This window comes from Staurois parvus, unplaced genomic scaffold (assembly GCF_062004578.1).
Source record: "Staurois parvus isolate SC_StPar_1 unplaced genomic scaffold, SC_StPar_1.0 ptg000108l, whole genome shotgun sequence".
In the NCBI taxonomy this organism is placed as follows: domain Eukaryota; kingdom Metazoa; phylum Chordata; class Amphibia; order Anura; family Ranidae; genus Staurois; species Staurois parvus.
The window spans coordinates 38,326-62,294 of NW_028317904.1; the positions used below are offsets into that span (position 1 = coordinate 38,326).

Here is a 23,969-nt window from a genome sequence, read left to right on the forward strand (position 1 = left end):
AAGTAAAACTAAAGGGAAAACTTTTATTTTCAATTTACATAGTTATCCTGGCTGAAAAAAGACAAAAGTCCATCCAGTTCAACCATTAAAAAAAAGTTATAATCCTATACCCACAGTTGATCCAGAGAAAGGCACCCCCCCCCCCCCCCAGCAAAGCATGATCCAATTTGCTCCTTCTGGGGAAAATATTCCTTCCTGATCCCCTCAGATATTCCCTGGATCAACTTTACCTATAAATTATAGCATTGGATAGTATTTTTTGCTATCTGTGTCCCAATGGGGAGATTTCCCTTCATTTTTTGTCCCATAATTGAGAGAAAATCCCTCCTTCAAGGGTACCGTTCAAAGCGGGCAGGGGATACTGTGATCGCCATGTTACTAAGGTTTACTGATTTTAACTTAAATCATTAACAGGTTTTTAGAAAGTTTTACATTATAGAAGCACCACTTAAAAGACACATACATTTAACACACACTCACTCAATTTATTTGAAAAAACAAGAAAAATGGGTGACAATTTACATCTATTTATATATTAACATATTTTTTCCACAAATATATACATGAAACCTATCACAGTATTATAAGGCAGGACAGAAAATTAATTTTGCAAATAGTAGTCATCACTTGTCTTGTTACCTTATGCCATTGTGACCAATAGAAAAAATTCAAACTTTGCTGATTGAGGAAATGGTGCATTGAAATGGTGCTTTGGATGGGTTACATAGTCGCCCTCCTCTGTTCCACTGCAACAGCACTCATTCTGTTGTAAGGGAACTACACTCCTCTTGTTTGAAAAGCTGGATGAAACTTTATACATTTTCTGAACTTCTGGCCTGTGATGCCATCCCCTTAGGGTGGCTTCAAACTGCCCCACTGCACTTTGACCACCATGAGAGAACAGTGCAATGTACCCACGGTTTTGGTGCGTGTTAGCTGCACTTTATCATAGACTTCTTTTATGCCCTGTGGTTTTGGTGCATTTTCTGATAGCGCACCAACAGTACTGCATGCCACAGCACAGCAGTTTAGTGTGAAGCCACCAATAATGATAGGCCCCACCAATTCTTACCAGAGTTACAGATGGTGCACCCTATTGCATGATAAATACCATGCATATAGTGCATAGTGTACCATGAATAGTGTAGGTAAATCAGTCTGTATTTATGCAAGCCCCCTGGGCTTATATATAAAAAGCATGCTAGCAAATAAAAAAAACTTGTGCATAACCAATCAAAATCCTTGTTTCATTTTCAACTCTGGACTGTTGAAATGACAGCTGGAAGCTGAATGGTTGCTATGTGCTATTCTTTATTTAGCACACTATTCATAAATAAGGCCTGTAGGTTTTGTTGGTTTGAATGTCTGTCCACAGTTCACAACCAAACAATTTTACTGTAGTTTGACTTCAAAATTTATAATTTTTCTCAAAAATAAAACCAATTTAAAAGGCTGCACCTTAGTGGGCTCCATACAAAGAATGATAAAATTTTATTATACGTTTACTATTTTTGTATATACGCTTGAAAAATAGCAAATACAGGCACAGTAGCAGCAGCCATATTGTAGACGTAATCAACATTCATGAAAATGTGATCTATCTGTTCAATAGGAAGTGATAACAGTGAAGATTTTGCTAAAAAAAGGCTTCAACAATGTCAATTTGGTACTCCATCGTAATTTAATTTAAAATTATGGCTGTCTTGTCTCATTGATTTTATAAAAATTAAAAAATTGACAGGCTATTGGTTTATTAATTAAAATGACCCCTGCTCTGTTTAAAATAATATTTCTTGTTCAGACAATCTACATAATTAGTATTTGTTTACGACTTATCCCTAATCTGTCCAATATGGAAGAAAGGAAATGAGAAAGATATGAGAAGAAGTAAATGGCATAACCTCAAAAGCCAAACCTGTACACAATGATAAGATAAGGAAGAACAACTTAAAATGTTTGGTGGTAGAGCTAGTCTTCAGCTTTACACCTTAGAAGCCACCAATACAAATGCAGATCAAGATGATCCATTAGATTCTTGGCAAATTATTGACTTAATAAAGATTTATTTTAACAAAGTCACACTATCAGTAATACCCACAGAAATGACTGGTAGTTTCATGACTTAAAAGAGGTGGTTTCCACCTTCAGATGCCTATAGATGGTACATGGTGTCTGGTAGCATCTATTGAATACATTGATATTTCACGCGAGCTACATTGTGTTATTGTGGTAACTTTCTAAGTGCAAGAAAAGGTGTTCATGTACCTGCCATAAAGGAACACAGTTATACTGGAGAACATACCAGAACTGTGTTGTATCCTAGGGTAACAGAACTGCTGTCTCTATAAATGTGTTTAGCTTAAAAAAATCTTAAAAAAGTAGGAAACATATTTAGTTACCATTGTTCAATATCACATAGAAACCAGTAGATTAGGGGATGGCAGTTATGGATAGCACAGAACATTCTGATTGCATAAAAATATGCAAATGACATCATGCATCTATTTAATTGTGTGTACATCTCCTTAAAGAGCTTCTGTTCTTGTACAAGTCAATGCTTTGCTTTTGGTTTTCCTATACAATGTTCATCAGGAAACTGAGGCCGTACTTCACAAGCGAAGATGATCCATTGCCAAGCACTTGTTCCTTCTATTCCATCCAGCCAATTAATAGTGAACATTCCCCTTTGGACCACCAATCACTGATGTTACTGATACAGTAGTAAGTCAAATTTATTTGATAGCATAATGCCCACTAAACCTTTTGAATAAAAATAAAAGCTGCAAGAATGGAGTCTTGGGAGGTGCTGAATGGCTTACAAGTGTGGATGCATGGTGGCCTCTGTCTTCCTCTCACCGAGCAACACACTGTCAAACTGATATGTCAACTTCTTCTTGACTTTCCTGATCTCTCCAGTCTTGCCATAGTTCCTCAGAGCACGGGCCATTTTCTGATAAGTCATTTTTTTGCGGTTTCCTTTTTGTTGACCCCATCGATGAGCAAGCACTTCTTTGTGCTTGGATGAAAATTGGAAGGTCCCCCTCTCACGGTCCAACCACCAGATGCAATCTCTCATGTCTCCATTCTGCAGGAGTTCCAGAAGAAATTTGTATAATCGAACCTTCTTACGAACACAATCAACATTTTCAACTAAATAAAGAAAATACATTAAAATATCATATTATATTAACACAGGAAATTAAACTTTTTTCAAAGCTAGCACCAAAAAAACTTGCATGTTTGGACCGACGGCATATCATAACTGGGGTTAGGCTTTATGCCAGGGTAGTAAGTGGGCCTTGCCATTTCAGTAGCACAAGTTACAGACTTCACAAGGTTACAAAGAGGAGGGTATATAGGACTTAGATGATATAACAAATAAATAATATGCCAACATGAAGCATTGAGAAATGCTCTGTATGTAACCAAAGAATAACAATTTTTAATGATTGCTTTCCCAGGGGTGAAAAATTGTATATAAGTAATGTATAAGAACTTGTTAGTTTTTTTTAGTAATATATTATATAGGAAAAATAGGCTGCAATAATCTTGGATAAGATAAGCCACGTTCACAGAAGAAATGTAAGCTTTCAGAATAGAACTGTCATTATAATTACTGTAAATCTGATGGGTATGTGGCTCTGAAATGGCATGCAGCTACTAGATATATTTACAAAAACTAGGGACATATTAGATAGCTTTCCCTTGTAGAGAAGTATGGCTGAGCATGGGAAATTTTGTATTGTGTGTAAATTTAATGATTTAGTTTTCCAACATGCATTATCAATGTTAGTTTTATACTGGTTACACAGCCGTCATTTTTCTTGTTCAATCGGATTGATAGCTAATCCCATTTATAAGTAGATATTGACATTTATGGGTAATAACAACAGAGATTGGTGATCCAGGGAATATCCAGGATCATTAAGGGTTTTTTTCCTCTGCTGCAGCAAATTGGACCATGGTTAATATGTTGGGTTTTTTTTTTCTTCCTCCAGATGGACTGCGGGTATAGGATTGTGCATATGGAGGTTTTCTATTTTTTTTTTTTTTTTCTACTGGTTGAACTAGATGGACTTGTGTCTTTTCAGTCTAACTATGTAGCTAAATAATGACCATTCTCTGCAGTGACATGCTAATACCCAAGACCATGTGTGTTAAAGAGTGACCCTCTGTCACCAGGTTCTTCATTTAAAAAAAATGCTTTTATAAATCTGTTAACTTACTGCTGGTTGGTTGCAGTTTGAATTGGATTAGCTTTTTTTTTTTTTTTTTTTTTTTAACTCCCCCCAAAAATTATTTTCAATGGCTTGGGCAAAGTCTACTGTAAAGGATTTACATATCTGTTTGCTATATTGCTTTATAATAGCCATATATAATACTGATTTATTGGAACCTGATGTTGCTCTTTAGTCTTTAGTGATTTATGTGACAGCCATATAATCATCACTTTACTCATTTATATTCAGCTGTCTTGCATGCAGAATATACAGTAATTATAAAGATGTTGGCCAACCAGTTAACACTGGAAGCTGATTGTGAGGTCAAGGCCATCATTTTTTTGCCCTTTTGAACACTACAAAAATGATATTAACTAATAAACAAAGGGATTAAAATGGCTTTAATTTAATTGCTTCCCTGGATTTTTTTCCTCACTGACCAGAAGCTCCAGTAACGTTTACTGCAATGCAAGGCCTGGTTTTCTCATAAATTATTAATAGAATATTATTAGATTAGTATCCTGAAGGGCACACACTTTATAGCTGAATAAAATCAAGAAAAATGTATCCCCTTCTCTCTTCTTTGTACAGCTTCAGATAAATTAGCGATAGTCGCAAAGAAAACAGCTACTGCTGTGCTCTCTTTTTAGAAGACATAGAATGCTGTGCAATTCCTGTGTCATGGGGGCACCATGGATTAAATGTTTCCATAGAATGAATTCATATAAAAAAATTATATACAGCAGTTGGAAAACCTGTAACTTAAAAATGTCAAAGTATTTAAACACCAACATATTTATTTATAATACTTATAGAAGTTTTAAAAGTGTAAAATAATGTAATAGATGTAATACCGTGTTCATAGCATGCTTGAGAATCATCAGTGTCACTATCTGACACCTCTAGACTGGGTATTTCACGAAAGTCTTCTTCCTCGGACAGCGATGGGCTGCTGACATTGCAGAGTAACTGATAGGACTGTGGGTAGGAATTTATTATCTGGGGGAAAAGTAAATATGCTCTTGATTACATGAGTTTGGATACAGGACTGAGTTATCTGAATATTAAATCTACAACAGATAATCAGTTTGCTCAAAACAGGTAGCTTAAAAAATTTAATTCACCAAACCCATTTTAGTTTCTGCATAGCAATAGCAGCTGCAACATATGTGGAAACCTATAGGCAGCAGAGTTCCCAAGATGACACATTCACTTTTAATTGGTCTACTATCAAATAACTAAAAGGTTGTAGTACCTGCCCCCACAAAGTTACTAGCCTTCTATCATGTACACCCAATACCGTGTTTCCCCGAAAATAAGACACTGTCTTATAATTTTTTTGGCTCAAAAAAACACACTAGGTCTTATTTTCGGGGTAGGTCTTATTTTTTTAAATGTACAGGTGTGGACAGGGGGTGCAGAGGTGAGCTGCAGGCAGTTGTTGATTAGGGTTACTATAGGGAGGGCCGGCTGATGACAGTTGTGAGCTGCAGTCAGGTGTTGCAGAGGTGAATTGACAGGTGGGTTTCAAACAGGGTGCAGAGATGAGCCACAAACAGGGTGCAGGGGTGAGTTGCAGACAGGGGATGCAGAAGTGAGCTTCGGGTTCTATCTTCCCACACAGTGCACCAAGCGCACTCACCACTCCGCCTCTTCCATACTGGCTAGTGATCACCCCTGGGGCATTGGCTTCCATGGATTAGGCTGCAGAATGAGAAGCCCTGCCCCACCCCTAAACACACTGCACCCTCAGATATCTGTTCCTTCCCTGTCCCTCAGTGAGTTCAGAGGTAGGGGGGTTTTGTGGGAGCAGATAGTGCTGTTACTTACAAGAAGGATTGTCACTTGGAAACACAAAAGCCGCGCTTCTGTGTTTATAGGAGATAGTAGATATTGGTGTACACAGGACCAGTACTGTGAAGCGAAAAACAAACAAAAAGCGCATTAACCTTGCGCATTACCTCAATAAACCAAAATGTATTAGTCATAGAATAATACTCACAAACAAATGGAGTGTATCAAGCATGTGAGTCCACAAAGGGACTAAGAATAAAAGCAGCCTGCGTGAGTCCCATCATAGGAGTGGATACTTGGGTAACAGCTGACGCGTTTCAAAGGGCATCCCTTCTTCTACAAAGTAAGCTCTGAGGAAGAAGGGATGCCCTTCGAAACGCGTCAGCGGGTAACAAGTATCCACTCCTATGATGGGACTCGCGCAGGCTGCTTTTATTCTTAGTCCCTTTGTAGACTCACATGCTTGATACACTCCATTTGTTTGTGAGTATCATTCTATGACTAATACATTTTGGTTTATTGAGGTAATGCGCAAGGTTGCTGCGCTTTTTGTTTGTTTTTCGCTTCACAGTATTGGTCGGGCTTCCCCAGCCTTGTTTGAAGCAGCACAACTGCATATGCACTGCTGGCAGAAATTTTCAAGTCCTGATTCCATCTTCCTACCCCAGGTTGGGACACAGAGCGCAAGAGAGTTCGTTTTTCTTCTATAATACACAGGACCAGTGCCAGAGGTGGTGGAACACCTGATCACAACTAGGTCTTATTTTTGGGGTAGGTCTTATTTTCTGGGAAACAGGTATAGCCTACAGTCTTAGCACCTGATCAGAAATAATTAAAGAATTTACGAAAACACTGCATATGCAGGTAAGGGGCATCTGTAAATAAAAACAAACTGTGCAGCTCTGAGTAAAATTGAATAATGCCCTTGTTATAGGTGTAGGCTGTCTACAGTATGTACTTCCCAAAGCCTGTCTGAAAAGGTTCCAAATATGGCATCATCCCATCCTGCCTTGTTGCTAGGATGTTGCTAAGACACTCCCAGTTGTTATTGCTCACTCCCACTATCACAGGAATGAGCTCTCAAACTCTCACACCTGTGTGGCCCACCATCAAAGCATTGCTGAGCTCAGAAATACTGCGATGGGGAAGAGTCAATGCAAACGAGTTTGAATCAAAGTAGTAACTTGCTCCTGTGATAGGGGGGTGAGCAGTAACAGTTGAGAGTGTCTTAGCAACAAGGCAGAAAGGGATGGTACCAAAGAAAAGTATTACCAAGTCAGAATGCCCTGTCTAACTTTGAGATTGCTCAACAATAGCTACAAGTTCCTTCTTTTTGTTAAAATAGCAAGTATGCCAGTTTCCCAAACCACTTCCCTCATTTTAAAATCTGATTCCAGTAAAATAAAGACACTAAATAGGATACTAAGATTATCACCCAGGCCATGTGAAAAAAATATGTTTAAAGAAGACAACAGTACAAAACGGAGCAAAGTTGTATGCTTAAGATTTTAGAACTCAAATCATATTTGTGCAGAGATAAAGTAAGTATAAAGTTACATAGTTAATCTAGTTGAAAATAAAGACATAAGTCCATCAAATTCAAACAACAAAAAAAAAAAACGAAAACACACAACACGCACAAATAGAAAACCTCCATATACACTATCCAATACCCACAGCTGAGGAGGGCAAAAAGAACCCCAGTAAAGTGTTATCCAGTTTGCTCTAGCGAGAGGAAAAAATTCCTTTCTGATCCCCTAAGAGGCAATCGGATATATCCTGGATCAACGTTACCTATAAATATAGGTATCCAGTTATATTATATGCATTTAGGAAAGAATTCAGGCCTTTCTTAAAACAATCTACTGGACTGACCAGAACCAACTCTTGAGGGAGTCTATTCCACATTTTCACTGCTCTTACTGAAAAAGAAACCTTTCCCTATTTGGATATTAAATCTGTTTTCCTCCAGACGTAGAGTGTCCCCTTATCCTCTGTGATGATCTAAAAGTGAATAACTGTATACCAAGTTCACTATATGGACCACCTATGTATTTATTATGCACGTTGATCATATCCCCCCTTAATCTCCTGTTCTCAAAAGAGAATAAACTCAGTTCCTCTAATCATCCCTCACAGCTCAGCATCTCCATGCCTCTTATCAGTTTAATTGCCCTTCTCTGCACATTCTCCAGTTCAACAAAATCCTTTTTATGAACTGGTGCCCAAAATTGAACTGCATTTTGAAATATTGTTCACATTTTTTCAATTTACTATCTATGTGATATTGCCCTGCTTGTTAGAATTTTACCATTTAACTTCACATATACAGTATGTGCACTACTACCTTGCCTACTGATTGTAGACAGGCTTCTGCACAGGCAACAGATTCTTATTCTGATCAATATAGACATTTAAACCTAGGAATGCTGTGATTATCGCTAGCCTTACCTCAGTGTTGTACAGCTCTTCTGGCATTGGGCATGGTGTTGGGCAAGGAGCTGTGACATCTAGGTTCTGGCTGTAGTGGGGATAAGCATCCTGGGGATAGGGCATCTGGATGTTCCAGAGTGGTGTAAGCTGATCATTCTCATTAACTTGTGGCTCCATCCAGTTCATGAAGTCTGAAAGAAAAAATGAAAAATAGTCAGAAACATAACAAACATACAAGCAAATTCCTAAGTGATTAAATATAGAATAGCTTATAATAGTTTGTATTCTAATTTATGTAAGGAGTGAAGCTAGCCATACACCGATAGAATTTCATTTGATTGTTCCTACAGAAATTCTGAAAATTTGTAAGAACATTTGATCTTGCCAGCACTGAGACAACTATTTTCGCTCGAAATCTCATACATTTTTTTCCAGACTTCCTACTTGAATGGAATTCCAGACAAATAAATAGGTTTCTTTGTGCATTAGCATATGTTCATGCTCATCACAATATGTACAATTTTTTTAAACATATTTACAGTTAAAATTTCATACATTCAAGAAAAATTTTCCATGCTTGTTCTTTGAATTTTCTCATCACTAGGGTCAAAAATGGTCATCGATCTAAGCTCACTAACCATTAGAAAAATGGAAGAAAACAAACATTTTCAACCAAAATACTACTAGTGCATGACCAGCGTAAAGTAGAACTATAGGCAAAGCTTTTTTTTTGATCTTGGATAGCGTAGGGAGTGTTATAACCCCTGTCAGTTTTTCATCTTTGTCCCTTTAGGGAGATTTCCCTTCACTTCCTGACCAATAACCACAACAGGAAGTGAGAAAAGATCTCTCCAAAGTGGGAAGAATCCCTGGTGGTCACCAGAGTCAACAAACTAGTGTTGCCATGGAAGATTTCTTTATTACTGGTTTTGGGACAACCCATAATTTGGGATTTTCTTTACTTTAATTTTTTGGTGATAATAGTAAAGATGGCAAATAGAGAGGATGAAAAAAAATGACATTAAAGATTCATTTTAAAAAAAATTAAATAAGAAACATGTTGTGCGAAAGTGTTTGACACAGTTCGCTACACATGGCTATTGTGTAAGCTCTTTTTACAGGCTTGGAAAAATCTGTATGTAAATGGATAGAAAACTGGCTAAAAGATCATATTCAGACAGTAGTGGTTAATGATTCATACTCTGAATGGTCTAGGGTTGTCAGTGGTGTACCCCAAGGTTCAGTGTTGGGACCCTTACTTTTTAATATATTTATAAACAATATAGGGTCTGGGATTAAAAATCCCATGTCAGTCTTTGCAGATGACACCAAGCTGTGCAGTGGAATAACGTCCTTACAGGATGTCTCCAATTTACAAGCTGACCTCAATGCACTGTTTAATTTGGCAGCTATGTTGCAAATGAGGTTTAATGTTGATAAATGTAAGGTTATGCACTTGGGGGCTAAGAATATGCATGCATCATACATACTGGGGGGGGGGGGTACAACTGGGGGAATCAATGATGGAGAAGGATCTGGGAGTTCTGTTAAATCATAAACCTATTAATGGCATGCAATACCAAGCTGCGGCTTCTAAAGTGAGCAAAATCCTCTCTTGTATTAAAAGAGGTATAGACTCCAGAGAGAGAGATATCATATTACCCCGGTACAAATCATTAGTAAGACCTCATCTAGAATATGCAGTTCAATTTTGGGCACCAATTCACAAAAAGAACATTGGGGAACTGGAGAAAGTACAGAGAAGGGCAACTAAACTAATAAGAGGCATGGAGGAGCTCAGCTATGAGGAAAGATTAGAGGAACTGAATTTATTCTCTCTTGAGAAGAGGAGATTAAGGGGGGATATGATCAACATGTATAAATACATCAGTGGTTCATATAGTGAACTCAGTGTATAGCTATTCCTCACAGAGGACAAGGGGGCACTTTTTAAGTCTGGAGGAAAAGAGATTTATTCTCAGAAATTGGAAAGGGTTCTTCACAGTAAGAGCTGTGAAAATGTGAAATAGACTCCCTCAAGAGTTGGTTCTGGCCGGCTCAGTGGATTACTTTAAAAAAGGTCTGGATTCTTTCCTAGATACACAGAATATAACTGGATACTAACATTTATAGGTAAAGTTGATCCAGGGAATATCCGATTGCCTCTTGGGGAGATCAGGAAGGAATTTTTTCCCCTGCAGGAGCAAATTGGATCATGCTTTGCTGGTTTTTTTGCCTTTCTCTGGATCAACTGTGGGTATAGGATTATAGTTTTTTTATGTTTGAACTGGATGGAGTTTTGACTTTTTTCAGCCAGACTAACTATGTAACTATGTTATGCTTACTTGCTCTGTGCTATGGTTTTGCCTTGATCCTCTTCTGGTGGGGTTCCCTGCTGGCTCTCCAGGCTCCTCCTCTTCGGCAAGTGCCCCCATGGAGAGATACCTGTGCAGGCTCACTCCCAAGCTGTCTTGTCTGTGTATATTGACACAGAGTGGGTGGCTCGGCTGCGCCCCCACACGCTTGTCACAGCATTTGATTAACAGCAATGGGAATTAATGGCTGCCACTGCTATCAATCTGCCCAGTGAGGAGGGAGACAGTGGCAAGAGCCGTTGCTCTCGTGCACATCGCTGGATTGGACTGGGGTCCGATTAAGGTGAAAAACCTTAAGGCTTTAAAGAGGACGCATACAACAATAAAAACTGACATTGTGTTCTAATCCCACTCTACGCTTTCCAAAACAGAAAAAAAAGTTTTGCCTTTAATTATACTTTAACTAATCACCCTACTGCATTACAGCCCATGCTATAGGGTGTTCCTGAGTGCTGCTGAAGCCATGATTAAAAAAGAATATGAAAAATAAAAAGTGCCTTGTGCATTTGTTGAATTAACTGATTTCCCGATTTACTGTTACATTTGACAATCTTGTGTGTGTATTTTACAGAACTGCAGCAATTTTAATCTTGCCTGTTGTGTGCATTTTGTGTATGGCGGGTAGCTTAAAAGTTCTCCCAAATGCATAACCATAAAAGAACAAATCATAAATTATTATTCACTAAACTTTGACACACCTTTTGTTTTTGCCTTTTTGGGCTCTATGTAGCTGACTCGTAATGCCATCAGATATGTTGCGATATTGATGGCTAATGTTTTGTACTTTTTACTACTTAAAGATTTCAATAAACATCTAAGAAAAAAACTTTTGACACAGCAAAACAGAAGTTGTTCTAAAAAAAATATGGAAAAAATAGAAATGACCTATTACAAAGTGCTGAGGCTTACAGATGCCACTTTGTAGCTGAATATATGGCACTTCTATAGCAATTTGCATAAAAACTGCTGAGTGATGATATTACAAGCAGGTCTGTTTGGTGGGAAGCTGGGGCTGATTAGCATACAGCTGCTGCTGGGCAAAGCAGTCAAACAATGGTGTGACACTGAGACAGTTACATTCAAAATACAAATAATGTACTTGTAGGTGAGGTCATTTACTGATAAATAACTGTTACCTGCATTGTGTCAAAAATCTAAAATGTACAAAGGAACCAGACAACATTGGATTTGTTTAAGAATCTGCATATTCTTTCTTAAAGGATATCTTCAGATTTTTTTTCATTTGATTCCCCTTTAAAAAAAATTGCCAGAAACAAAACTACTTACCCTTTCTACACTCCAGCGCTGTCATCCAAAGTTCCTGGCTACCTCTCATCTCTCGGGTTTAATGACGCCCAGTGTCATTCAACCCACATCCTATATGCCTAGTCTGTCATCACCCTGGGGTTCTGCAACCTGCAGTCACAGAATATTGCAGAGAATGGAACACCCATCGCTGACACTGGGGGAATACAGGAAGATACCAGGGCCATCACATGACTGCCCTAAAAAAGATGTATAGAATTTAAAAATCTGTGGGGAGAGGGTGTTCCAGGAGAGGAAGAAGGGCTGCTTAACACAAAGTTAAGAAATGGTGTGGTGCTTCATCTAATGGAAAGTTGAAACCATAATCCCAGTATTGTATCTATTACTGAGATTTTGATTTCAACTTCCCATTGAGGTATCATTCCCCATTTTTAGTATTTACGTATGTGTCCAATGTTATCTGGAGCAAGCACCACACCATTTCTTAACCATCCATTATATATATGGAGACACATAGGTGAACTGCTTTCTACAACCAAGTCCTTTGATTCATTGCTGGTGGTAACACACAAATATATTTTATATCTGTTATCAACACAGAGTTTGTCTTTAAATTTATATAACATGCAGGTATAAAGTGATTCAAAAAGGCTTCACTGTTTTTATGCAAAATAAAAAAATAGGTTTATACTTACCTGCTCTGTGCAATACCATTGCACAGAGCAGCCCTGAACTCCTCTTCTGGGGTACCCCACCAGCGCTCTTGGCTCCTCCTATTTTGTGTCTACCATCATAACAAGCCACATGCTATGGGGGTAGATGTGCAGGCTCATTCCCAAGCCAGGATGTGCATGTCCATAGACACACACACAGTTTGGCTCGCCCCACTCAGCCCCCATACTTCCTCCTCACTGGATTTGATTAACAGCAGCAGGAGCCAATGGCTACCGCTGCTATCAATCTACCCTGTGAGACCAGGGAGAAAGAGCTGCGCAGCTGCAGACAGGCACAACACTGCATTAATACAGTAAGTATATAGGGAGGTGGGGAAGGAAACAGTTAGTGAAAGGTTTTTTTACCTTAATGCAGGTAATGCATTAATGTGTTACTAAAGTCAAACTTAGAAAAAAAATTTAAATAACAAACATGTTATACTCACCTGCTCTGTACAGTAGTATTGCACAGAGTGGCCCCGATCCTCCTCTTCTCAGGTCCCCTGTCAGTTATCCTGGCTCCTCCTCTTCTTTGAGTGCCACCATAGCAAGCTGCTTGCTATGGAGGCACAAGTCTCTGCACACTCCCGAAATGTGTGTCTATAGGCTTACACAGTGGGACTTAGTCCCCCCCCCCCCTTACTGCATTCAAGTGACAGTAGCAGGAGCCAATAGCTCTTTCTGCTGCTCAAGTGCTGTGTGAAGAGGAAGAGAGAGTAGAATATATGCAGCCATGTACAATGCTGGATCTATTCTCCTCTCTCTTCCTCTTCACACAGAGAAGGGGTGGGGGGGACAGAGAAATAGAATTTTTTTTTTACTATAATACAAGGAATGCATTGTTTTTAGCTTAAGTATCACTTTAAGGTAAAAAAAACACCTTATAACTTTAACTTTCATTTTTATTTTTGAGGGGAGGGATCACATTTTCTAGCAGAATGTAGAGAATGGCATTTCCCCCACCGTGTAACATTTCCTGGGATACCCATGTCACACATCCCAGGAGGCTTCACTGCTATATGGAATACACTGCATATGCATAGTCATCAGGGGGATGGCGCCAGGACCCAGGAGAAACAGCCAGCATCCTGGTGACATCAACAAATAAGATGGCCACAGGGGACCCAGTGTGCAGCAGCTTTCAGTGGATTACGGCAGGACAATGATGGATTCGCTGGGGACTCATTGAGTATGTTATTTGTGCTCAACCCAGCAGACCAAGCAAGTGGGAGCTAAAAGGAAAATGGGCCACATAAATGGAGGTTTGTCATTTGGCCTACACACTTTTTTCTAAAGGGTGTCCCTCTTAGCCATCTCAGAAAGTTGGGAGATATGCACAGAGATAACAGTTGCTCCATCTATTTGTCATTTTGATAATGTAATAATCTAATGTCTATTATGTAGGCTGGATCAGTGACAATTGCTATATTTCCCTAGATCAAGGTTTCTCAACCAGGGTTCCTCCAGAGGTTGCTAGGGGTGCCTTGAGCAATGAGCAATTTTTGCCTCTTAGTTAAGTTCCCACTGACACCATTGATCTTTTTAGCAATCTGTAAGGGGATAATTCTTCCCAATGACCACAAGTGTAAGGAGCATTCTTCCCATTGACTCTGATGTATCATGAATTGTAGATAGTCATTTTTAGCGCCTGAGACCGGAAGTTATGTCAAGGGTTCCTCTGCGTTGAGAAAGGCTGCTCTAGATAAACCAGTGCTAGCAGTTGCCAGCATGCTTCTTCCCTTTACTCAGCTAAACATTGCTACTTAGTCAAGTCAAACATTTGGGTTTAGTGATGCACCAGCAGATTCAAGTGTCTTAACCGCCTTTGAGAGCTCATTTGTGGTTAGAGGAACCTAAAACACACTTGGCCAGGCTTATAACAAGAGAAATAGGAAGACTTAGGCCACATATAGCTTGAAAAAGAGTGTAGGCTCCAGCAATGAATGGGTTACCTGAAGTTTATGTCACCTGTCCAGGAGAAGGGGGGGGGGGGGTGAGATAATAGCAACACACAGAGATAGTGATAACTGGAGTGCTAATGACAGGCTTCAGTTGCAGGGAGGAGACACTAGTACCTTTGTTATACCATCATTTATCTGCCAGCTACAATTTTCCATAGAGCACTCTTGCAAATTTTCTAGAGGGTCATTTGCATGCCATCTCAAGTCCTGACAAGGTCTTTGTATTTGTGCCTTATGCATAAGAAGAGCTTTGTAGTTGTAAGGTCAGATAATGAGGACAAAGTAAGAAGACTGTCTTGTACTTTTGCATACACCTTTTATATGTACCTGCATCTGTTCTAATATCAGCCTCCTTTCTTAACTCACACAGCAGCATTTAGACTAGAAGAAGGAGCAGCACCAGAAGCCAAACAATGGTCAATGCATGCACATGTGCTGACAGGAAACATCAAGAGAGGAGGATAGGAGAAAGTGAATTGAACTGATCACTTATTCATGTGTTGCTGCTCCTTCGTTGACCAATACGCTGCCTGTTTCTAAGTTATTGGTCCATGGCAACCAGCATATCTTCAAAATGTGACATAGGTCATGAAGACTCATAAGGGTTGGTGATCACAGCCTTCTTTCTCCCTGCCTACAGTGCAGCCCCAACCTACTTTTTTAGTGTTCATTGAACCCAAGCATCATAGTAACATTTTCTTAGCAGTCCTATTGCTGGCAAGTTGGATTGCTACCTCCTAGATTGTAAGCTCGAAAGAGCAGGGCCCTCGATCCCCTCATGTTTTGCATTGTATTGGTATTGTACTGTCGCATGTTCTGTCCCCCTTTGTAATGTACAGCGCTGAGCAAACCATTGGCGCTTTATAAATACTGTATAATAATAATAATATTACATGGCTGTAGGTACGATCCACCAATCTAAGATCACCCAAGCCTCAGTGCATCAGTGCAGCATAAAAAGGAACCTGAGGACCCCCCAACCTGAACTCATTGCTTTTTGGGTTCAGGGTTTCAGATAACCAAATAACCTTACACCTCTGCATGATTTTTTTTAAACCAATCCAACAATGCTGCATGGATGCAGACTTGGGTGGTCTTAGATTGGCGATGCATACCTACCCTAAGAGCCATATCATCTAGAAGCAATCCCACTCACCAGCAATAGGAGCGCTAAGAAATCACTTCTAACTATGAAGTCACACCCTAGCAAGCTAGAAGAGCAAGATGTCCTTCCCCCCGCTAGCACGAGAGATTCAATAGTGTTCTGTGCCAGTGAGGAAACAATTCTATAGAGCTAAGTGAAGCTCCCCTGGATCATTCTGCTGCTGATGACGTGTCATCAGCAGAAAAATCGTCCATGTGCAAATAGCCCAAAGACTGCCAGGGGCAACAACTGTCTCAAATGAGAGCAAACTGTATATTTTAAACATTAATTCTCCAGCTGTCAAGTTTCAGCAGAGATTTGAATCTAATTGGTTGAAATTATTTGCCAGAAGTTGTAATATATGATACCAGGAGAAAAAAATGTGCTTGGTATAGTCAACCATAATAACAGTGACTCAATCAAAGTGAACATACTGGTGTCATGGCTTGCTATCGTTCACACTGATAAACTGCACAGTGATCCCAGTTCAACTTCTGGCAAACCTTCAATTGATAGAGCCTCAAAGGTAAAATATTAAAGGTTTTGGGTACTTAAATACCCCAAAAAATTAAAACTGATGTTTTACTGTATATTTTATATTGGATACTAACATTTATAGGTAAAGTTGATCCAGGGAATATGCGATTGCCTCTCAGGGGATCAGGAAGGAATTTTTTCCCTGCAGGAACAAATTGGACTGTGCTTTGCTGGGTTTTTTTGCTTTCCTCTGTATCAACTGTGGGTATAGGATTATAAAAAATTTTTTTATGGTTGAACTGGATGGACTTTTGTCTTTTTTCAGCCAGACTAACTATGTAACTATATCAGTTTTTACTTTATGTATACAATCTCTCTTTTACAAATAGACACCATGGGCTACCCAAGAGACATTAGCAGTAGGCTGCTTCCTCGCTTGCTTTGACTGATTGAAAATTTGGACTGTGCTGTCTGATAAGGGAGGAGTTAACCAGTTCGGTGTGTAAAAGTGCAGCCTATCTGGATGGCGTTTATTAGATTGCTAAATCATGGTGTATATATTGGGTAATATGTTATGTTTGTATGCACTAAAACTGACTTTCACATATTTGTTACTGAAAATTTGTGTTTGATAAAAAATATGCACTAATATCAAGTGACATAAAAATTGCAACTACCACCATTTTATTTTCCACAGTATTTGCTTTCAGAAAATATATACTGTTTTGATGCTTCAAAAATGTACAGTTTAATATGTGTGCAAAAACAGAAAAAATTTCTCTGCTAGACAAAAGTTTAAACAAGGGCAAAACCAGCATTAAGGGGCATACAGTATATCACATGCCTAAATGTGAACTGCTGCCATCACATTTTTAAATCTCAACTCCAAGCAGATATGAAAAATACAAATTAATTTATTCATCAATACATTCTTATATTTGTTTCTTTTATGTTAACAGTGGGAGTACCTGAATTTGATCTGTTATCTGCCTAATGCAGTCCTTGTACAGCAGAGTGCAGAGGGAAGGAGTGAGAAGCAGCACAAGGAGCTAATCAGATGTGTTGCAGTGTAAGTAGCATGCTGATAGGAGGAGATAACAGAGAGACACTTAAGCTCAACATTTTGTCGCCATTCCTTTCGCTGTCTAGTCACAGGATGGAAGGGGGGTGTGCAGTGGCGGACTGACAACTCATGGGGCCTCTGGGCAATAGGGGATCATGGGGCCCCTGTGTCCTTACCAAAACTCAAAAAAGCCAATGAAAAAGGTACCAGGGGCATCTCATGGGGCCCCCTACTGACCCCAGGCCCTTGGGCAGTGCCCAAGTTTCCAAATGGTCAGTCCACCCCTGGGGGTGTGTGTAAGTGCAAGTGAAACTGCAACAGAAAAAGATCAGGAACTCTCCCCTGCCAGATAGGATTTTGTTGTGTGGCAGAGCTGTGTGAATTTCAGGGCTGAATGGACAGAAATACAAAACCTTTGTCAAGTAAAAGCTTCCCAATGTGTATTTCATCTGTGTATTTAGCTGTTTAGCTGGTGTGGTACCAGTCAGTGCTATATAAAGATCATCAGCCAGTATATTACGGTCTTATGTAAGTCTGAGAGTCCTGAGCAGGGCTATCACTTCCAGCCTATTCACTAGCTGGCATGAAGAGAAGGAGCTCCATCGTCCGGTGTAAGCTTCGATTAAACCTGGTCAAAGCTTACACAAAGACTCCTTTTCTAACACTAGTGCCCTGATATTGGATAACGTATTAGAACACCCTGCACTCTACACTTGTACCCTGTGGCTTTGTAAATGAGCCTGTTCATATGCAGGATATGTATCAATAAAGTTTGCTACACATGATAATAGTGTCCTGTCTCCAGATCAGATATCTCCCTTATTTAACTAACAAATCCCCATGATGTCAGTGCATCTGGTGCAAACAAGGCCTTTGGTGTTTGCAGGAATATGCAGCAAAAGGCATGACAGTATTCAAAGGCAAAATGTATAGACATAAGAAATTCTGTTATAGTGCTCATTCACATGAAGGCTTTGCATTAAAAAAAAAAAAAAATACTTGTCATGTTGCATTTTGGATCCTGTGTTTTTTTTCCATTTTAGTTAAGAAGCACTGATGGCCAGGAGTCCTGATGCAGTGCTATGTAATAGATGCGTTTTGAAAAGGAACTGATGTAAATGAGTCATAATGTATGCCTTTTAGAATAGGGATAAATCTTTACCTATGTGAGGATCTGGCTCGGTGGTCTGTGAGAAGTTAAGGTGTTTAGGAAAAGCTTCCAATTCCTGAAGCATCATATCTGGATACTGCTGAAGAGAAAAGCCAGTAAAGATTAGAATAGTTTTAATTACATAATGACCCATTTATAAAGTATTACAGAAAAAAACCCTCTAAAAACATATATAACATATATACATTCACAAATACACATCTTTCTTTCCAATCTATTTTGTCCAGGTAGCCAAAGGAAATATCTAGTACTTTTGGGTATAGAGGAGCATGTGATATCACTGGGTCAGTCAGTAATGTCACATGGGGATTCCATAGCCTTGTGTAAGCTCTGACTCCATTGGCTTATGTTTACACAGGGCTTCTGCTCCTGTGACTGATATTTCAAATTTTAATAGATGCTGGATTAGTAAACAATTAAATAGTTTCTTATATCGCTTGGGCACTCTATTGGTGAGAAACCCAATCTTGATCTTCTCAGTGTGCTCACATGCTGTGGCCATTGTAATGGGTTCCATCTTTCTCTGCTAGGTATATTTTTGATATTGTGGAGAATACAAAAAGGAGGAGTTGAAAAACACAAAGGTTGGCAGGCACACTCAAAAATCTAGGAAGACTGATCCCATTGTTTGAAATTCCAAGACATATAAAAAACCAGATTTGACCCAGCTCACCATGCTTCATCTATACTTTCAATATTGGCTTTGGAGGAACTGAACCTTTCAATGCCAAGTAATCAATGGCAGAGTTCATGTTGGAGGATCTGTATTTATAATTTGGTACTTATCATTAGTCATGTTCAGATTGGAAACCACGTGCTATATTATTCATACAGAAAAATCTATCAATATAGTATAGGAGTGTGTTTTCCAGGTTCAATGACAATGACAACTATAGTAGTCATCAGTGGTGGTAATGAATATACAAATATCCCTATAGGAAAGTACATCAAATGTTACATATACACCAAAATGGCTACAAAAATGTAAGACACATATACCAACACACAACAGTCCCAACATGACATAGCAAGTATATTCAACAGGCATACAGCAAAAAGGGACTTTGAAGAGTGTACTTTGTAGGGTACACAGAACCATTTTTCTAGCACCCTTGTTTCAAATTTTTAATCTAATGAACCTCTGAGGCCTACTACCTGTATTACATTACATGTTGTACTGCAAATTTCTCTTGGAGCTTTGTAAGTCTGACACCTGACTTAGGATGGAAGCCTTGGCGGTAGAAAATGTAGATTGAATTATTGGTGGTCCAAAAGGTATGTATAATTTGCACACAATGTTCCTTATATTCCTGGCCCTACATTTCAGTCTAAAAACAGTTCAACCACTGGTTATCCATTACTTAGGGACATTACAGCATTGAAACACCCCATGCGCAGTGAATGGGATGCTACTTACAATAGAAGTGCAATCAGGTATACATGCTTCATGGTACATGATCCATGTTAATATCTTAAATGTGGATGAACCATCATGGCTTCCTATTCAACACTCCCTCTCAAAATCTATTTAACTTTTCCAGAATAGTCTTGTGGATGTTTAATGCTGTTTTACCTAAGCTTCAGTCACCCTGACAGTGACAGCCTTCCTTTGTTAAAATGAGTGGAGCCCAGGGGGCATTTGCCCTCTTTCACCCCTCACTGGCCTTCCTTTGCCCATAGTACAAGGTAAAACTACAAGTCCTAGCATGCAGATAATATGAATTGCATATGCCTCACCACTACCTGACATTTTTCTGATGCCTCCAACAATGTGCAAAGAGTCAAAGAGCAGGAGGAGGAAACTTTTTACACACAAGAATGGTAAAAATAAATACTCACATGTCCCAGATATACTGGGTTTGATTTACTAAAACTGGTGTACTTAGAATCTGCTGCAGCTGTGCATGGCAACCAATCAGCTTCTAACTTCAGCTTGTTCAATTAAGCTTTGGCAATTAAACCTGGAAGCTGATTGGTTTCTATGCAGAGCTGCACCAGATTGTGCACTCTCCTGTTTTAGTAGCTCAACCTCATGGTGTCACACACTTATAAAAACAACCATATATAAAATATATGATAAAATAAAAAAATACTTACTGAGCAATTAAAGGAGAGATTATCGAATCTGTGGGAAGTAAGAAAATATAGATTGTCAGGCAAACATTGAACATTTTATTACATGTCTGCATTGAACATTACATTACATGTATTCTGTTATGTATCAGGAGCTATTACAGGATTATCCTTACTACATTCACTAAAAAGGTTGGCAACTCTTTCTGAAAATGGCATTTTCATGGATTTCATTCCTATTCAATGGCTTAAATACTTTTTGATAGACCACCTAAAGCATACAGATTAGGAGTTCTGACTACCCTATGGGTTCAAGATCAGGGAGCATTACATTTGAAACAAGAGACAGCCAGGAAACTAACATCTTCAGAAGGAGGTCAGATGTGGTAACTCCATACTATTCTCATCACGGGATTCCATTCAAACAAAATTCCCAAACTACCCGTATGCCCAGGATGGCCCAATTTAGTTGGAACATCACAATAGTTTTGTGATGACTGCATTAACTGGTTTCCATTTCAGTTTCTTTATTGTCTGTTCCTAATACCACCAATAGTGTTACTTATCATTAAAAATGAAACTGGATTTTGGGCAGAAGGAGCTTATTTAAGAAAAACCCATGTATTTCATTGGCATTTACTTTTTGTTTCCAGTGTATCCAGGTACAAACATCTACATTTTTGGAAAAACCCTTTTTAATCCCTGCATCTTCCACCAATCACAAGTTAAATTTTCAAAAGATTTGTTGACGATTGAAGAAAATGAATAATCTCTCAGCAATGCTTTTTGTACTTAGAATTGAGAACACTTAACAAAAAATATGGTCCAAAAATAATTAAAGTACAACAATCTGTGTATGGCCAGCTTTTCACCTATTGGAGGTAATCCTGTCCTTGTAACTCCGTGAATGATAAACAGTCAAGGAAATAAACAGTGTGGACAGTCAGAATTATTGCAAAATGTAAAATTCTGGTGCAATCAGTTTAATTCTCTAGGTCAACAGATACAAATTCAATCTGTTTTGACTGGATTGATTGCTCCTGCTGTGCTCCTTATACTGGCTGACACCTAACAAGCTTAATACACATTCTTGAGTTAAAGTGTTTGCAAGAATACCAGGATCTATACCCTTTGTGCTATATGGGGAGGGCTGTTCTCTGAAGCTGGATAGTTGGTTTAAGTGAGTCATAGACATGAGATGATAGTTAAACATCTAGTCCCAATCACATTGAGCTTTATTTTGGACAATTTTTAGGCATGAACATAAAGGCAGTCAAGCTATGCTGTTATTTTATGGAGAAGGGAGAAGGAAAGTATGTGCAATTGCTTACAATGTTAGACTACTTGGGGGAAGGTAGAGGTTTTGGTATTCACCAGAAACTGATTTAAACCTAGGTTCACACTGATGTGGTGTGGAATTCGCAGAGTTTTCTGTGCAAATTCCGCACCGCATCACAATCACAACCCATTCATGCGAACCGCTGTGGGTGTGTATGTTAAGTTAACAACACCCCAAAATCAGTCTGCAAAACGCAGTGCGATATGCAGAATAGCATCGGATATCGTATGTACTCTCCAGCGCCTCAGGATATGCACAGCCAAAAGGGAAGCCAAGGGTACCAGGACAGCGACAACCAAAGGAAATGCTTCAGGGGTGCAGCCCTCCTCAGAGAAATCAGCCACTGGATAGAGAGAAAACAGGGGGCGCACACACCTAGTGCATTATCCAAGGTTTATTGTAGGAGTGAAAGAATAATAAAAACATACTCACAGACGAAGCATGTATCTAAAAAGCATAGAAAAATGACAATGGCCACAACGGCAGGCAAGGTGCTCTCACTGTCAGTGCGGTCAAATGGCTGACGCGTATTGATGCATCAACAGCAAGGCTCTTACTTTCCATTCATCATACATCAGCATCAGAGGTTGGTCATCAGCTCTGAGGAAAGGGATTTGTCCCCGAAATGCGTCAGCCATTTGACCGCACTGACAGTGAGAACACCTTGCCTGCCGTTGTGGCCATTGTCATTTTTCTATGCTTTTTAGATACATGCTTCGTCTGTGAGTATGTTTGTATTATTCTTTCACTCCTACAATAAACCTTGGATAATGCACTAGGTGTGTGCGCCACCTGTTTTCTCTCTATGCAGAATAGCATCGCATGGGTGTGAATACCCATGCAATCCATTTCTAGTGTGGACCACACTAGAATTTAGTGTGCGGATGCGGTGCGATTTGAGCCATACAAAATGTATGGCTCCAATCGCACTGCACACAATTCGTATGTGATTTGCACAGGAATGCGGTGCGGTTCCTATACAAATCACATGCGATATACCGAACCACATATGTGTGAACCCAGGCTGAAAGGCTTATTTGTAGGTCAGGTACAGCAATTAAAACAAACTACCATTGAAAAAAACAATATACTACCACGAGCTCTATGTTCCTATGAAATGTAACTGTATTTTTACAGTCCTCAAAAACATTATTCCATGAGAATGTACAAAAAACACACTTTATTCACATTATACACTGGGTGAACAATTATTAGGCAAGTGAGGTTTTATTTCATCAAATCATCATTTTTATGCATATTGTCCAATGCCAAGCTGTATAAACTTGTTGGATTTAAGCATATCAGGTGATGTGTATTTGTGTAATAAGGGAGGGGGTGTCCTGAGTAGATCAACACCCTATATCAAAGTGTGCATAATTATTCTGCAGCTTCTTTTCCTCAGGCAAAATGGACCAAAAAGAGATTTAACTGACTCTGAAAAGTCAAAAATAGTAAAAAGACTTTCAAAGGGATACAACACTCTTGAAATTGCTAAGACATTGGGGCGTGATTACAAAACCATCAAACGTTTTGTTGCAAATAGTCAACAGGGTTGCAATAAGCGTGTTGAGCAAAAAAGACACAAATTAACTGCCAAAGACTGAGAAGAATCAAACTTGAAGCTACCAGGAACCCATTATCCTCCAGTGTGGTCATAGTCCAATACACATCACCTGATATGCTTAAATTCAATAAGCATTCAAGTTTATACAGCTTGGAGTTGGACAATATGCATAAAAATAATGATTTGGCCAAAAATCTTCACTTACCTAATAAATGCATGCTATAATTAAAAAACAAATAACATGAAACCACGTGTAGCAATGCACAGGTTATTTCATGTATGCAGATGTGATCCAGATCTTTAATTCCAAAGGAACTAAAAGAAAAAAAAAATCACAGCTTTGACAATAGGCATGTCCTCCAATGGCTTATTGAGC

The 23,969-nt window shown here is 39.0% G+C and overlaps 1 protein-coding gene across 2 annotated transcripts in view; it reads right to left on the minus strand.

The window, feature by feature from the left end:
- Nucleotides 1-464: 464 nt before the first annotated feature.
- SPIB (Spi-B transcription factor) overlaps nucleotides 465-23,969 on the minus strand; it is a 28,826-nt gene continuing 5,321 nt past the window's right edge. Inside the window, exons 2-6 of one of the 2 annotated variants that reach the window (XM_089671585.1) lie at nucleotides 20,715-20,742; nucleotides 18,609-18,693; nucleotides 8,466-8,638; nucleotides 5,075-5,219; nucleotides 465-3,150 (exon numbers count right to left, since the gene is read on the minus strand). In XM_089671585.1, coding sequence (XP_089527711.1) covers nucleotides 2,816-3,150; nucleotides 5,075-5,219; nucleotides 8,466-8,638; nucleotides 18,609-18,693; nucleotides 20,715-20,742 — 766 coding nt within the window. In that variant the 3' untranslated portion in view covers nucleotides 465-2,815. Of the gene's footprint in view, nucleotides 3,151-5,074; nucleotides 5,220-8,465; nucleotides 8,639-18,608; nucleotides 18,697-20,714; nucleotides 20,743-23,969 lie in introns of both variants that reach the window. The other variant, XM_089671584.1, reaches the window with a different exon arrangement.